We start from the raw sequence: 16,262 nt of genomic DNA, 5'->3' as shown, positions 1-16,262 counted from the left end.
GAAACAAATACAAGAACCACTGGGGGGAGCGGTCCGCGGAAGAAATGGGGGTGGGGTGAGTGTGTTTTGGGGCGAGTTTTCCGGTCACCAAGAGGAGGGGTAGGTGCGCTTTTTTTATGAGCAATGCGAGCTTGTATTTATGTGCGCGCCGCTCCAGAAGCATGAATGGCTGCTTAATGTGAAACGGTTATTCATGAGGCTCCGTCTGTCTGCTAAAAAGCACCTGCTTCATTCAAACTGCTGCTCGCTGGCATAATAATGATCTGGATCATAATCTGAACAATTTCCTGTAGTAGAGAGTCCATTTGGTATTCATAGTCTACCCAATAGTATCATAGCCTATATTAGCCGATATTCGTTTTCACTTTAATGTAGGCTAAAAGCACTTTTGAGCTGAATGTTGTGTAGCCCCCCCCCCCCCCCCCCCCCAAAAAAAAGTTAAACACAAATTCAAATGTTTTTTTAAAAAATTCCATAAAATAAAAATAATTAGTCACACTACTTTTAAGAAGTAGTGAAAACAGCAGATCAATTTGTTATTTTTGTTATGGTTATTATTATTATCATAGCATATTTTCTTTCTTTCTTTCTTTCTTTCTTTCTTTCTTTCTTTCTTTCTTTCTTTCTTTCTTTCTTTCTTTCTTTCTTTCTTTCTTTCTTTCTTTCCTTCCATGCAGTCCCACTCATTCCAGTGCAGTGTCTTTGAGTTCAGTGGGGTGTCACTGTAAAACACTGGACTTCTGTTCCAAAAAAACTTGCGGCCAAGTTTTTCATCCCTGCCATATTGTAAAGAATTCAGCTACAGTATAACAGGAGCATTGTTCAACCACACTGCCTAAGAATCCTGTCAGCTGTTGACAGGATGTAGTAGGACCACTGAGTTGCTTCCAGGGGTGTAATGAGGGGTGTTTTTCATTTATGCAATATTTGTGGTGGACCAATTCAAAAGGACAGCACATTCACTTTTCCTATAAACCAGTGGTTGGTTCCAAACCTTTTAGCTCAAGACCTAAAAAGAGAAATTAGACGTTTGCCCTGGACCCAAAACCCAAACGAGTGAAAATATCAGATCTACAAGCTTGCTAGCTTTTTTTCAGTACTTCTCAAACATTTGTTAATAAATAAGTAAATAAGTACATGAGTGAATAAGTGAATAAGTAAATAAGTAAATTCAAAGTTAAAGATACGAGACCCTGCTTAGACTAGTTATAAACACCACTGTGTATATCCATAGAGTTATATGTTTTATTATTATGTGTAAATCACACTACAGATGTCCCCAAATAATCTAGTGGGCGGAGTGTATTATGCATAAATGTAGTACTGCATCATCACACTGCGACTGCCTGTGAGTGTTGCCATGCCCTCCTTATTATAAGCGACTTTGGGCTTATTTTTCTGTAAAGTTGCTTGTAAATATTGGTAGTTGTGGGTTGCAGGGTTTTGGGCTTGTTTCTAAAGTGTAGCTGCTTATTTGGGCTTGCTTCAAAATTTCTTATTAATTTAAACCAGTGGCTTTCAAATATTTTCATGTCATGGGGATCCCCCACCCCGAAATTAATATGTATTTGTCCCTTAATCCCCAACTGAAAATGTTTTGTGCCAGAGGAGTCCCGTGCTAGAATGTTGTTAGAATGTTTCACAAAATATTCCAAATATTCCACATTTTAGATTTTTTTGAAAATAGCAGATCTACAAGCTCACAACGTGTCGCATCACGACACGTTGTGAGCTTGTAGATCTGCTATTTTCAAATAGCCGGTTTAAAGGGCTTTCATAGATCTGGCTGCTTATTTCTTTCGCAATATCTGGCAACACTGCTGCTTGGTGACGTAATTACCTCGCGACATTCTGCGTTTTGTAAACAAGCAGCACCACCACAACGGTGGCAGAGTGCAGATACATGATGGATAATCTGGTAAAGGTAAAATGAGCCTCAATTTGCTTTAGTTTATGCATCTGAATACCAAGTTTGATCGCTAATGAAAATAGGACCGTTATGTCTCAGCTTCGATGAATTGAGTACAAAGGACCCCAATGGAAACAAGCCATATGCTTTTTTGGGTTTAAAATCCTCTTAGCAGACCTTGTATTGAACTGTACTTTCCCGTTTTTTTGTGTGCAAATTGCTAATAAAGTATTCAATCAATCAACCAATCAATCAATCAATCAATTTAATTGATAATGAGATAATTTCACCACCTTTTAGCTGATGAATCAGATAGAGATGGTCAGATGGACAGTTGTTTGCATCGATACAGTGTGGTTCAAATCCTAAAAGGCTAATCATTTTGGACATTTAAAAATAAAAACTTTTTTATTGTCAGTTCACATGAAGTTAGTTAGTTATGAAAAATATTTGAAACCAAAACAAATACGTTGCAGCACAAACTGTAAGTATCACAGCAACAAATCTAGACAAAAAAGAAAGACATCTCAAAATAGTCAACCAAATTATCACACAAATAAGAAATAATAGTACAAGTTAAACATTAGAGAATGGATTAACTGTGTAGCTAAACAATTCAAAATTCAAATAAAAAGGAAGGTTGGGACTTGGGTGGGGGTTCTAATAATCAAATATCCCTACATACATTAATCCACCAGCTAATGTTAAAGCTGATCTGCTCCATGAAGAAGTTTTGCTGAAGTTTTGCTGATGTACCTTTATGATACTGGCCTCCTCTGTGTGTGTGTGTGTGTGTGTGTGTGTGTGTGTGTGTGTGTGTGTGTGTGTGTGTGTGTGTGTGTGTGTGTGTGTGTGTGTGTGTGTGTGTGTGTGAGAGAGCATCTCCCTACTCTTCTATAGAGAACACACCTGCATTAGTAATGTATACATTTTGGGTTTTTCTACCACATGCAAGTGTGTGCATACCGTACATGAATGCAAGTGTGCTTTTGTTTGTTTGCATTCTATGACACTCTTATGTCCTCAGGTGCATGGAGGCGGAGGATATGACTCAGATTTCAGTGAGGAAGAGGAAGGGGAATCCTCTCAGAGAGGCCTTAAAAGGTAAACGTCCATTAGTTCTATTATTAACTTCAAGACCTAATTATAACCATCAGTTAGACTAACTGATGTATATGTATGTATGTATGTATGTATACCGTATATCTAGGTGTGCCCTGGGATCTTTTGGCTAAGCCAGGTGTGCCTTGGCACAAAAAAGGTTGATAAACACTGAGTTAGAGAGTAGTACCCATGTTGCTTTTTTTGTTTTTAGTTTAGTTGTCTAGTTAGTAGTACATTTGAAATTGTGTGAATGTATTTTTTTTCCTGTGTCTGCTACCCCTGTTCATCAGGGATCCTTATATTTAGGGCAGCATCTGGTTCATACCTAAACAAAACATACCTCATTTTTTTAATTCAGTATTTGAATCTGCATTCTAATGGTCAATTGATTGCATTTATATAGTGCTTTTCTTGTCTTCCGACAAAGCACTTTACAAAGTATGTCTCATACCCATTCACAAACAGATGGTAGCAATGCGGAGCCAGAGCAGAACAGGTAACCCTCTAATTCCCAGATGTCCACTCTACCTCCTGAGCCATTTTATTTGTTCCTTTGTTGACAGGAAACGTGAGGATGAAATTCTACAGAAACCATTCAAGAAAGGAAGACACTCCAAAGTGGCTCACAGGAGTTTCCACTCCAGTGAAGTGGACAGGTACATAATCATTAACATTAGGATTGATTCATCTGCTTTTCATGTAGTATTTCACCATAATTAGGCTTAACTCTCACCTACCTTTTGTAAAACAGTGATTTCTATTCATGGTCACATTGTCTCTGTTAATTCATTATGATTGATAACATTGCCATGATAGCAATTGCACATTATTTCTCATACTGACAACTTGTGTTTGAAACAATTCAAAATGAATGCACGTTTTATTAGTAACATAGAAATCCCATTGAAGTAGGGGTGGCGTAAACATAAAAAGAAATCATGCAACTGACAATTTCTGACTGAATACTGATGGATTCGGTTATCTTGTCATTTTACAGAGAAGAAGCCAGGAACAGAAGAGCCCATCTGATATCATTGAATGCTGTATCCTTCTTGTGATTTACGTCAACAGTTTTTTTGTTTTTGTTTTACTGTTGTGGTTGTGAAGGTATTCAATGTACACAGGAACGTTGGAGGCATACATTAGTGGCCACAGGGAATCAAGTTTATGTATGTACTGTAGGCATGAATATGGAAAGTATTAGCCTGTCCTTAACCCAATATCTGCAGTTTGAACGACACAAGAAGTTTGTCGGTGACTACATTCTGTATTATGGAGGGGAAACAGCTGATTTTAAACGGTCCACGTAAGTAGTATCCTCATTAACATAACACAACACAGATCCTAATAACGATGTGGGCTCCCTGTCGAATCTTTAGCTATCAAGTTACTATGTGTGCAGTTTTTGAACAGTGACACCGTAAAAAATTGCACTCATTGCACAGTTCAAAACCTGCCTCTTGTCTTTCAAATATACAGTATACCACAGATTCAACCATTAGTTTACCCAATCTCAAAATACGTGGAATCTGCTTTCAACGCTTAATGTGGCATGATTTCTTTTGTCTGCTTTTTTTTTTTTTTGCTCCTCTCAGAGCAAAAGACAAAACAGATCTGGACGTGGTGCGGGAGAACCACCGCTTCCTGTGGAGGGATGAGGACGAGGACGACATGACATGGTAATTACCATCCGGAAAGAGGGTCAGCCAGGTCAAACTGTGCTCAGGAATACATTGGGTGTGTTTCACAGAATGCAAAAACATTAACTAAAGGTCCTAAAGTCATCTTTTGGTGTGACCCATTTCCTGAGGAAAGGGGTCACACCAAAAGATGACTGAAGTGCAAAACCCATTTCCTTTAGTAAAATAAGTATCAGATTCATCTTTCATCCAGTAGCAGTTGGGGACTAGAATGTTACCTTAGTATTGGTCCATATTTTGGCCTTTATCAGTGTACATTTATTTTAAATAACCTTTTCTCTGGTTTATTCTCACCTTAGCAGCTATGCAAATAATGCTTAAGCAACATGTCTAAGACATAATGTAATTTGAATTTTCAAGGCCATTTCTTGTGCTATGCTCACTCTTTCCACTTGTATTATGTCCTAGGGAAAAGGAATTGGCCAGGAAGTATTATGACAAGCTGTTTAAAGAATACTGCATAGCTGACCTCAGTAGATACAAGGATAACAAGGTATGATGGATGGATGAAGTATCTGTCTGTTCAAGGATTATGTTCTCTTATGCAGTCAAAATGAATAAATGAATTCATACATGGGAATATCATGTCTGGATTCTGTGATATCATAGATGTCATCATTAATACTAGAAGGCAGATTATTGTAGGTCATTATTTATTTTCTATCTTACAGTTTGGCTTTCGATGGCGCGTTGAGAATGAAGTTGTTTCTGGAAAAGGTAAGAGAAAGCTAGATGTATTTGTAAAATCATGTGTTTATGCATCAACGTTTATTGTCAATAATCACTATGCTATTTTTTGGTCTTTTATTTTGAGAATAAACTATACTCTAAAATATTCCCTGAACAGTGTCATAGCGTAAAATAACAACAAACCCATACTGAAGCCCCCCAAAATAGTTATTAGACAGTCATTTAAGTTTAAGGTCTAAATTCCCTCAAAAGACAGTGTTGCACTGTTTTTCCACTGGATGGCGACAAAGATCAAGCTTCAATGTACACGTTGATCTCAGGCTGGGATTTCTTCATCTTACGATCTACTACCAACATAAGGCTACTGATAAAGATTTATATTATGTACACTTATATAATGGCCAAGTACCGACTCAAGCCAAGAATTCAACAAAGTTCAACATCACTTTAAGGAGCACATTGCCATTGATGTAAAATCACCTCATTTGTGTTCCATAAACTAGACTCAAAAGAAATCAAAAACTAAATGTGTTGTTGCTCATAGTTACCCGCTTGTGAGGGTTTTTACCCCCTAAAAGTGTATCATGATGTTTCAAATTTGACTCAAACTGGAGCTGTTGAATTTCATTACAATCCATGTGCATGGCAACATTAACCCTTTTAATAACAAAAAAATGACCCAAACACCCCCTGTCTTAGAATAAATAGATTGCGCAATGAAGGTTGGGGGGAGGGCAGTGTGTTATTGATATTTCTGTAGATGGCTGTGGATCATAGGACATGTTGGTACAGAGTTAGATAATACTGGCCATTTTCCAGCCATTTAAGTTCAATTACTAATAGCATTGACCTGTCGTTTCATGGCCTTTTTCGCAGTGTGAGAATCATGAGCACTGGCAAATACCACAAATTCAGTGAGACAGGGACACATGGAAAAACAAGTCTCAACCTAACATTCTGCTGCTGTAACAACCCTTCACGCTTCAGGATTGAGTGTCTGCAATTTTCCACTCCATCATAAATTTACTTTTAGTCTTCGGTAGGTTATAGGCCAAAGTTAACTGAGGCCATTCCTATGTCGGCTGGTCCAGCTGTCAGAAGGAATGGGCTTCTGTTTGAAATTCTCCACTCATGTAATTACACTGTCTTTTGAGAAAAATACAGTATTTTAAGGCTAATTAGCCCTAACACGTACCTAGCTGTCTCTCACATGTGGATTACATTTTGCCAGCCTCTGATGTGTTGCCTAAGCCTCCGTTAGTCAGGGTAGAAGACCATGTTAAGCCAACTTTCTAACATTGTCATCTGAGAAGAGGTCTGTATTTCTGTCCCAGCTTTTGTCAAATATAAAAAGCTGGGAACCGATGAGAGAGAGGGAGAGACAGAGAGAGGATGACATGCCACATTGGTTTTGAACTTGACAGTTCATAAAAATGGAAAGAGTACTGAGCAAGGTGGCTGCCCTTGTTGATTACACAGCCACCTGTCCGTCGGTGTGTCCCTACTGATCTCATTGCCTGTGTTTGGTGGCATTAGGGAACTATTTACGTAGGACCTACGAACCTATCCTCTATTAACGGGTCAATAAGGCAGTCACCTCCACCCGACAACGCTCCACCTGCAGCACGTGAGGGGATTTTCCCTCACCTGTTCAATATGAGATACAGGCATGCATGGGTCAAATAATGTTCAGAAATAGGCACAATTATTACATAATTGAAGAAGTTTTTCTCAATGTTGAAAAATGTGCATGCATTTTCAAAAAATAGTTGAAAATAGCAGTTCTTCAAGCTCACAACACGTTGCAATGCGACATGTTGTGAACTGTAATATGTTCCAATGTTGAATGCCAAAAACACAATCGTAAATCGCAATTATTTGTTTGACAATAAATGTCATTATCGCGACAGCCCTATTCAGAAATAGGTTTCATCATGTGCCACTGCAGTGGCAAATTAATGTTTATTTGCATAATGGCCAATGTAGGAGCCCTCACACCTGGTTGTAGATTACAGCTACGGTAATTGTAATTGAGTATTGTCCTTTTGAAGTTGATAAAGTTGTTGCCTTCCTTGCTCAATGGGGCAGTTTAAATCAAACCACCTTACCCACACTACACTTGGCCATTAGCAAGTGCAATGCAATTAGTTTATTCTTATTTTCGAGTCCTGCAGAGAATGGGGTGATGCTTAAAAAGAGCTCTGAAGGCCAGGGCTGCTTAGGTTACAAATTACAATGGCATGCTACTCCTTTTTAACTTTGTTATTTGAGAGCAGCTAGAGAAAATGTCAAATGGTTGTGGAATGAAGTATGGACTAAACAGCTGACTCAATTCCAATGTACGCATGTGTGCGTACTGTATTTGGTTAACATTGTTCAAAGTGTTCCTGATAGATAAACATCCATCTAGTTAAATCAGATATTCTGAACAAACAAGGTCATATTGTTGCCAAATAGGAATTGTTGCTGTGTGTTCGTGTGCGTTTGTATGAAGGAGTGTTGGGTGTTTTTGGAGACTAAAAAATAAAATTGGGCTTTTCTGCCTTTTTTGATAGTCCACAGTGGAGACAGGAAACAGGGAGAGAGCGACTGGGAGTGACATGCAGCAAAGGTGGTCGGGATCAGGATTCGAACCCGTGACACACTGTCAGGCTGCATTAGAGCCTATATGTGGGATGCGCCTGGACTGGTAGGCCAGCGGGCTTAAAACAATTCAATGTACATTAGTGGTTAATATGTTGAGTTAAAATATCTATTTTGTAGAAATATTTTTGTCAACACTCTCTCAGTGCTATAGCATGTCATCTTAATGTTAGTTATCTAACCTCTCGGTTTTACTGAGTCAACCTGCTGGTTTAATGTGAATAATTAATATACAATTTCACCTGCTAAACATTGCAAACTTGGAGTGTGACTGCTGGTCAAATGGCAGTCGAAGAGACACAGAGACCCTGCGGTCAGTTCACTGTGCTCCTGGAAAGCTGTACCTTGTGCCAACATCTGTGGTCTGGGAAAAAAATCATTGTCATTCAATCCTGCAATTGCATGACACTGGAGCACTTGTTCTTCATTATAATTGAAGAACAATGCTCATTATTGTATGGTACCATTTTTGTCTACTTGGTCTGTGTTTCATAGGAGGACTGTTAGTCCAGGGGCCAACACTGATATTTTCACAAATTGGTACCACCTAAGGTGGCCGTAAAGTTTTTGTATTTTTGTCTTCCTACATGTCTCTAGTTTATATTTTGGTATGATAACCCTTCCAATCTTGTAGCTTAATGGCAGTTATCACTACCTACCGGCTAATGTATCCGGTAGGAGACACAAAGTAGAATCTTTGTGTCTCCTACCGGAAATACACCCGGGCATCAAATTATTGCGTCAAAAAAACAAAATATATCCATGTATTCAAGGCTTCATGGGGTGTGCAATTGATAACTTCTAAGATTTTTGGTGTTTGCAAAAAGACTGCTTTCCATAAGCTTGCAAAAGTTGACCCTCCTTCGGTCTAGGGTGGTCATAGCTGAATGGGTAGAGAGTCCCCCTGGGAAACTTAAAAGAGGAGTTCACCCAAAAGAATATTTATTTTCCATCAATTGCACACCCCATGAAGCCTTGAATACATGGATATATTTTGTTTTTTGTCGCAATAATTTGATGCCCGGATGTATTTCCGGTAGGAGAAGATTCTACTTTGTGTCTCCTACCGAATACATTAGCCGGTAGGTAGTGATAACTGCCATTAAGCTACAAGATTGGAAGGGTTATCATACCAAAATATAAACTAGAGACATGTAGGAAGACAAAAATACAAAAACTTTACGGTCACCTTAGGTGGTACCAAAATATGGCTTGGCCCCTGGACTATGTGGACAGTTCGGAAACCCGCCTACCAGTGACATCATCGATGGGTAATCCAAGCTAATAGAAACTGCTGGCTTTCAATTCTTGGAAATGTAGAATGTTATAATGGAAGCCATTGTTCTCATGCTAATAAAATCTAAATAAAACATTTGAAATCTTATTTGAAAAAAAAAAAAACTGCCATCGATGATGTCACTGGTAGGCAGGTTTCTGAAGTGTCCACAGACCGAGTGGAAACATTTTTTTTACCATTTCCCCATGAGCATTAGTGAGGACCAATTTTATGAAGATGGGTTGAAAATGGTTGAAGTCGTCCTTTAACTATTACACCATCAGTGTCACATTCACATGGACTTTCCTCATCATCCTTTATTAGATTTGTTTGTTTACACTGTATATGATGTCAGACCAGACTGAACCATAACACCTTAGCCAGAACGCCAACGTCATAGGGCCTTAATCTGCAGTAATACGGCACGCAATGAAAGTCTCCTTCTACCGTTGTCTGTTCCAAGTCGCTCTAAGCGGCCACGACAGCAAACATCACATCACATTTTTGACGTCGATCACCTACTTCAAACCCCACCTCACCCCACCCCACCCAAAAAGGACTTTCTCCTCCTTGGGCCAAAGAACGCACTGCTCTGACGCACTCTCTCACACTGTCACTATTTGGAAGATCCCTGCGGACAAGATCAATGCCATCATAAGCCCCTCTGGGCTTAAGGCAAGCCTTGACGCAGGCTGAGCCACCAGGGTAGGATAGAGGACACCATGAGGGGGAGAGACGGAGGAGGCGGTATGGGTCAGAGATGAATGGGAGAAAGGGCAATGGAAGGAGACAAATGAGGTCTGGGGTGGGGCGCGGGGGGGGGGGGGGGGGGGGGTGAGAGAAGACGAGAGTGTGAGAGAGGAAGGGGGACAACAGGGGGAAGTGCAAAGGGAGGGTGAGGGAAGGAGAACCAGAAGAGAGAAATTGTAGAGAATGAGTGATGGTAAAGGTGGAGCAGATGTTGGTTGACCGGGTCACCCTGGAGTCTAGCTGATAGAGGTCTTTTCACTGCGTCGTCATGTTTAGTTGAGGGAAAGAATCCTGTTGACAGATTTACTGAGGTGGTAACCTTTTCTGGATCAGGGCCTACTTGAAAATCTTGCAAGCGTTCGTGGCCCACCCATATGACCCCACAGGTTGGGAATCGCTGATTTAATGTAAACAAATAAAAGAGTGGGTAACTTACCCACGAAAGTTAAAAGTTAATCATAAGAAAATACATACGGTGTGTACAAAACATTTTAATAGAAATGAGTACCTCAGTCTGTTGTGAGACATCACTTAGCAGCAAATATCACAGTACTGTATGTATTAAATCAAACGTGTCTAAGGAGTGTAATATGTAATAAAAAGTGTGTGTTTGCGTGCACTCTCTCATGGACTTGCAGGTCAGTTCCAGTGTGGTAACAAGCGGTGTGAGAAGGAGGAAGGCCTAAAGAGCTGGGAGGTCAATTTTGCCTACGTGGAGCAGAGTGAGAAGAGGAACGCTTTGGTCAAACTCAGTAAGTCACGTGACATCTTCTCCTTTTTATTTATTCTTCTCATGCTTGTCCTTACCGTGAAGAACTCATGGACATTCAAATCTTTATAATTAAAACATTTTCTCAAAGAGCAATTTAGGGTAGACTTTTCTTATCAATCTGTGCTTTAAAATGCTTTTAAAAAATAACACCCTGTGTGAAGGAAGCGGTGCCTTTGATGAGCCCCGTATTATATTTGTTTATAGCCCAGCCAATAAGAATACAGAGGACACCCGGACACACGGACACACGGACAAAGTCAGATATAGAGCGGTTGGCACCGCTAAAAATGCAGTGATAACATAACTTTGAACAAAACAAAGGCAGCATACTGTATTAGGCAAGTTGATTTTCATAACTTAATAAAAAAAACAATAGCTTCCTGGAAGGTAGGAAAAAGTAGAAATTTGAACATCTAAAAAAGTATGGTATACGTGGTAAGTTGTGTTAAAAGGATTCCTGGCTAATAAGCCTCATATGCCTTAATACATTATAATTGCCCTCTATAACAAAAATGTAAAATGAAAAACACCTTAAATATTGTATTTATTTTAGTAAAAGATTAAATATTTCTAAAATAAATAAGATATTTCAGGTGTTTTTAATTTTTAATTTTAGTCATAGAGGGCAATAATAATGTATTAAGGCATATGAGGCATATTAGCCAGGGATCCTTTTAAGTATACTTATATTATTATGTATACAAGTACGTTTATCTTACTTGTAGACAGTTGTCTGTTGTCATGTTCAGCTTGCCTGTCTAAGCCTCAGACCATAATGATCTTCCTTTGGGTATCATACCTTAGATAATCCTCTTAGAATAATTAACCATAAGTGGTTATTGTAAGTCATCCACTGGTTATTGTAAGCAGGAAATTACCAGGCTGTTTTAACAAGCTAGGATGAGTGACTAGACTAGTTCATAATCATCATCTCATCTATGGAAGAAAGGCCTGTCCTCCACTGAACTGCGCCCTGCCTTTCTCCTCTACCTGCACTTGATTTGGCTCTTGCTTTTGTCAAGCGGTGCTAGCGACTTCTACAAGTGACTTTGTGTGTGAACATGTTCGTATGTATGTCTCTGTATCATGAACTTGCACACTCTCACTTATAAACGCACGCACACAGGAAGGCAAAACATGAACGTGCACACATGCACGCGCACACACACACACACACACACACACACACACACACACACACACACACACACACACACACACACACACACACACACACACACACACACACACACACACACACACACACACACACACACACACATGGAGAGACATAATGCACACACACTGAAGACGGACACAAACACAATAGCAGTAACTATGTGTGATTTTTTTCCCTCCATCATTGAGGTCTTGCAGGAGAGTAGATCTGATGTCATGGTTGTTGATGATATTGATGATGAACATTGTGTTTTGTAGGACTGTGCCCTGAATGCTCATTCAAACTAAACTATCACCACAAGTAAGTGCATGCACTTTTCATTATGTACCATTGTCATGTCTAGACCTCTAGGGAATCTGAGATCTTGGAATGGAATATTAATTGATGTACCTCTGAAAGCATGTATGCCATTAAGTCCTGACACTTTGCTCCGTATGCATATTTTAGGAGGAAGGAAGTGAAAGTAAAGAAGAAGACTCTGAAGCAATCAGAGGAGAACCAGGAACCACCACAGAAGAAGAAGAAGAAGAAAAAGAAGAAGACATCCAAGAAACACAAAAACAAACACAGACGACACAGAGGTAAAATCTCACACCCTCCTCTCCTCACCAGCTCTCTCCTCAATTAGCTCTATTCTGATTTGACTCATAGTAAATGTTTATCTGTAACTAGAAGGGCCACAATGAGTTCAGTTCAATCCAGAGTTATTGGAAACAATGTCAATGTCCTTACATGAGAAGTTAATGAGTGACGTCTTCCTGTACAGTAAATACAGTACAATGTTTATATTATCACTCTCCTCTCCTCCCTCTCTCCGCAGATCAAACCTCCTCCTCCAGCAGTTCAGAGGGATCGGACCAATCAGACAAAGGTAGCTTCGATAACACCTCTAACATCGGCAATGCCACACACACACACACACAATCTACAACTCTCCCTAGTACAGACTGAAATACACAGAAACGTAAGATCATGTATTGATCACACACAGAGGACAGTTTATCATGCAACCATTTTGGGTTGGCTCTGTGCCATGACCCTGCAGCACATTACATTGAAAACACACACACACACACACACACACACACACACACACACACACACACACACACACACACACACACACACACACACACACACACACACACACACACACACACACACACACACACACACACACACACACACACACACACTCGCTGATGTACTGTATAGAGTAGACATCAGTCTGCTTTCACCCAGATTTCCCTCTGATATGCTCTCTCTTTTTTTTGTTCTTTCTTTCTTTTCCTTCTGACCAGTATGAAATGAACTATGCCTTTGTCCCCTATGCCCCAATGTGCTTGAGGGTTCACATAAACACACAATAAGTGTAAGGGCCACATTCCAGGGTCAGACAGGTATAAGTCATAAGGCATACACGTAAACATGTCTTTGACCTGTTTCAATGAGTTCACCATCCATTAGACCTGAGGCTATGTCAATGAGTTCACCATCCAAACAATGTTGCCACATTTTGCCATGTCAACGAGCTCATTCATTTGGGTTTTGGGATGCTGTCCATGGTAGAGTGATTGACAGCTTTCTAAATCTCCCCTATTAGATGGCAAATCTGGTGATGAGGCTAAGGGCCAAACAGAAGCGGATCACTGGCGAGGACCTGCCCCCACGGTGGAAGAGAAGTCAAGGTGAGATAACTCACCCTTAACCACAACCTTGGCATCCCTATTTTGGGCATGTCATTTTTCCAATTTCTTAAAAAAATATATCAAAACTGTTCAAGATTTGCTTTTAAATTCCAGCTATTTTTGCAATCTAACATACAACGAAATGTATAGGCCTTAAGTAGTTAAATTCGAGGGATAAAGGTCCTGCATCCATTTGAACAATGGATGCAGGCTGGTGGCTCAACGCATTGCCTGTTTAAAATGTAATGTTCTGGATCCAAATGCAGCTATCCTGTAATTTACTAGAACACAGATCACTAACCATTATTCTTTTTCTTACCTGTTCAGGGAGGAGGAGTTCGATGAATACTTTGAAGACATGTTCCTTTGAGTCACCTGGTATCTGCTGCACCAGCAAGCCTTGTCATCCAGCAGCGTTGTTGCTTTTTCTTGCGTTTGTAGTGACTTTTCCTATAGTAACAACAGCGAAGGGCAACTGGGTAAACTTTAGTTAGACACGTACTTAAACAGTTCAATGTCCCTTGCGCATTATTGTTTTGGATACATTGATCCATTTTATTTAACGTCTTCATGCAAGTTGGCAGTTCATAGATGTTACCTTTGCGTTCAAATTCATAATTTAAACCACAAATCACTCAAACAAAATAATACAGCCGACAGCACCACAGGTATGATACAGGCACGGTCAAAACACCTGATTCGATTGCACACCTGGCCGCAATCATCCCTTGCCAGGTGGTATAAATTAGTATCCACCCCCTGTGGTTATCCTGCAATGTCTATCAAAGCCTAGTCTCGCGTAGCCAGATTCCACAATCTCTGAATGCTATATAGAGTCTGGAACTACATCTCCCGAAATCCGAGAGAGGAAACTGGCACTTCCGTTCACGAAAATATATTTTAAAATATCTTTACATTTTATTTTTTAATTTCCATTTCTGCTAAGCAGCAAGCTAAATATACTTGATATTATATCAAGTATATTTACTTGATAAATATATCAAGATATTATACTTGATATATTATATACTTGATGATTTTTATTTATATTAGGATAAATCTGCGTGACTGTAAAGACCAAACGGAAGTGGGGAGGAGGCTTCACATCCGGTTTATATTCTAATCATGATCAGAGCTTCCAAGCCTATGGACTGTATGACCGCAAACATTTGAAAATTGTGGGAGGTAACAGTCTGGCCACTAGAGACTAATCAAAGCCACACCCATACAGCATGAATAAACAAAACAAAATAAACAGAAATTGTATTTTGGCTCCAACACTGTGTGTGCATGCGTATGTACCGTATGCAGTTTGTGGATGTACTTTTTTTTTCCTTTACATTTTTCATCCCACGATTTTGTAATCCATTTTTTTCACCCAGTGCCAATTGCCTATGTAATCCTGGGCACTACTCTCTTTCTGCCAGTCTAGGGAGAGCCCAAAACTGAGCTCATACCTCCTTCATTGCATGAGGAGCTAGCAAGCCGCTTCTTATCACCTGACAGGGGGGAGTTTCCCCGGTAGGACGTAGCGTATGGAAGGAACACATTATTCCAGCCAATTCCTTTCCCCTCCGTCAGGCGTCCTGGCTGATCAGGGGGAGGCAGTAGAGACACCAGGATTGCATGTTTTTTGTTAGGGTACCTACCCTAGGGGACATGGGGAGAACATGCAAACTCCACACAGAAAGGCCCTTTCTAGGGGATTGGCACTGATGACACAGTGTCCCCGGCGGGAATGGTACCCAGGACCTTCTAGCTGTGAGGTGACAGCGCTACCGACTGCGCCACTGTGCCCCCCGTCTGTGGATGTACATAACCTACATAAGGGAGAAGGTGCGTGCGTGCGTGCGTGTGTGAGTGAGAGTGAGTGAGTGCGTACGCATGTGTGAGAATCAAATCAACATCCATTGTTTTGTGATCAACCTGAGTTTTGATTCGCTGTCTCTTTTCCAGTGCTTCCTGCATCTGTTCAATACCACTACCAATTATTACCTTTATTTTTCTATTAAATAGACTGTCTGACTTGATCCGTTCAGACAAATGTGATTAGATTTTTACATTTCTAGGACAGGCATCTGTCATGCTAATGTGCCCCCTAGTATTGGTGAAGGGCCGTTGGGAGTAGGTCGCTGTCATACATTTTGAAAAAGTTATTTGTTTCCTTTCCTTATGATTATGTCTTTTGAAACTGCAATTTGTGGGAGCTTGTACGGAAAAGAATTATACCCACCATTTTTACACCTGTAAAACTTGTGACTTGACAATAAACTTCATGTTGAGTAACATCACTAATTACGTAAATCTTTCAGTATCAATAAACTGTCACTCTGCCCCGGATGTTTCTCTTCCTTCTAACAGTTAATCACATTGACGGTACTAATTGAGTTAGAATCTAACTCTATTAGTACTGTGGACCTAACAGAGGCATGGACAGCACTCTCTTTCAAGAAGACATCAAGGATTAACCTGAGGTGACAAGGACAGATTGGAGCTGTGCCCCGATTTTGGCCAGCAGCCATGAAACTGCGTGCGATTCATAGTTGGATT

General features: G+C 40.1%; 1 protein-coding gene across 2 annotated transcripts; it reads left to right on the top strand.

Annotated features, from left to right (window-relative positions):
• Nucleotides 1-1,866: 1,866 nt before the first annotated feature.
• On the top strand, nucleotides 1,867-14,931 carry fra10ac1 (FRA10A associated CGG repeat 1). 2 transcript variants are annotated; one of them, XM_084077636.1, is made up of 14 exons: nucleotides 1,867-1,924; nucleotides 2,937-3,013; nucleotides 3,577-3,669; nucleotides 4,011-4,056; nucleotides 4,243-4,319; nucleotides 4,609-4,692; nucleotides 5,122-5,206; nucleotides 5,385-5,430; nucleotides 10,711-10,824; nucleotides 12,282-12,324; nucleotides 12,472-12,595; nucleotides 12,844-12,895; nucleotides 13,628-13,712; nucleotides 14,040-14,931. In XM_084077636.1, the coding sequence occupies exons 1-14, from the start codon at nucleotides 1,904-1,906 to the stop codon at nucleotides 14,080-14,082; spliced, it is 990 nt and encodes a 329-aa protein (XP_083933762.1). In that variant the 5' UTR covers nucleotides 1,867-1,903; the 3' UTR covers nucleotides 14,083-14,931. The 2 variants fall into 2 exon arrangements, with proteins under 2 accessions (XP_083933762.1, XP_083933761.1); XM_084077635.1 differs by having other exon boundaries at nucleotides 12,472-12,605; nucleotides 12,845-12,895.
• The last annotated feature ends 1,331 nt before the right edge of the window (nucleotides 14,932-16,262 follow it).

The sequence above is a fragment of the Gymnoscopelus microlampas genome (genome assembly GCF_963454915.1).
Source record: "Gymnoscopelus microlampas genome assembly, chromosome: 14".
NCBI lineage: Eukaryota > Metazoa > Chordata > Actinopteri > Myctophiformes > Myctophidae > Gymnoscopelus > Gymnoscopelus microlampas.
This window is presented reverse-complemented; position numbering and strand designations above follow the sequence as displayed.

Coding starts and splice junctions, on each gene's coding strand:
- fra10ac1 (XM_084077635.1), top strand. CDS start 1,904: ATGATGGATAATCTGGTAAAG. Junction 3,670..4,010: donor CACTCCAGTGAAGTGGACAG/GTACATAATCAT, acceptor GTCATTTTACAG/AGAAGAAGCCAGGAACAGAA. Junction 5,207..5,384: donor GTAGATACAAGGATAACAAG/GTATGATGGATG, acceptor TCTATCTTACAG/TTTGGCTTTCGATGGCGCGT.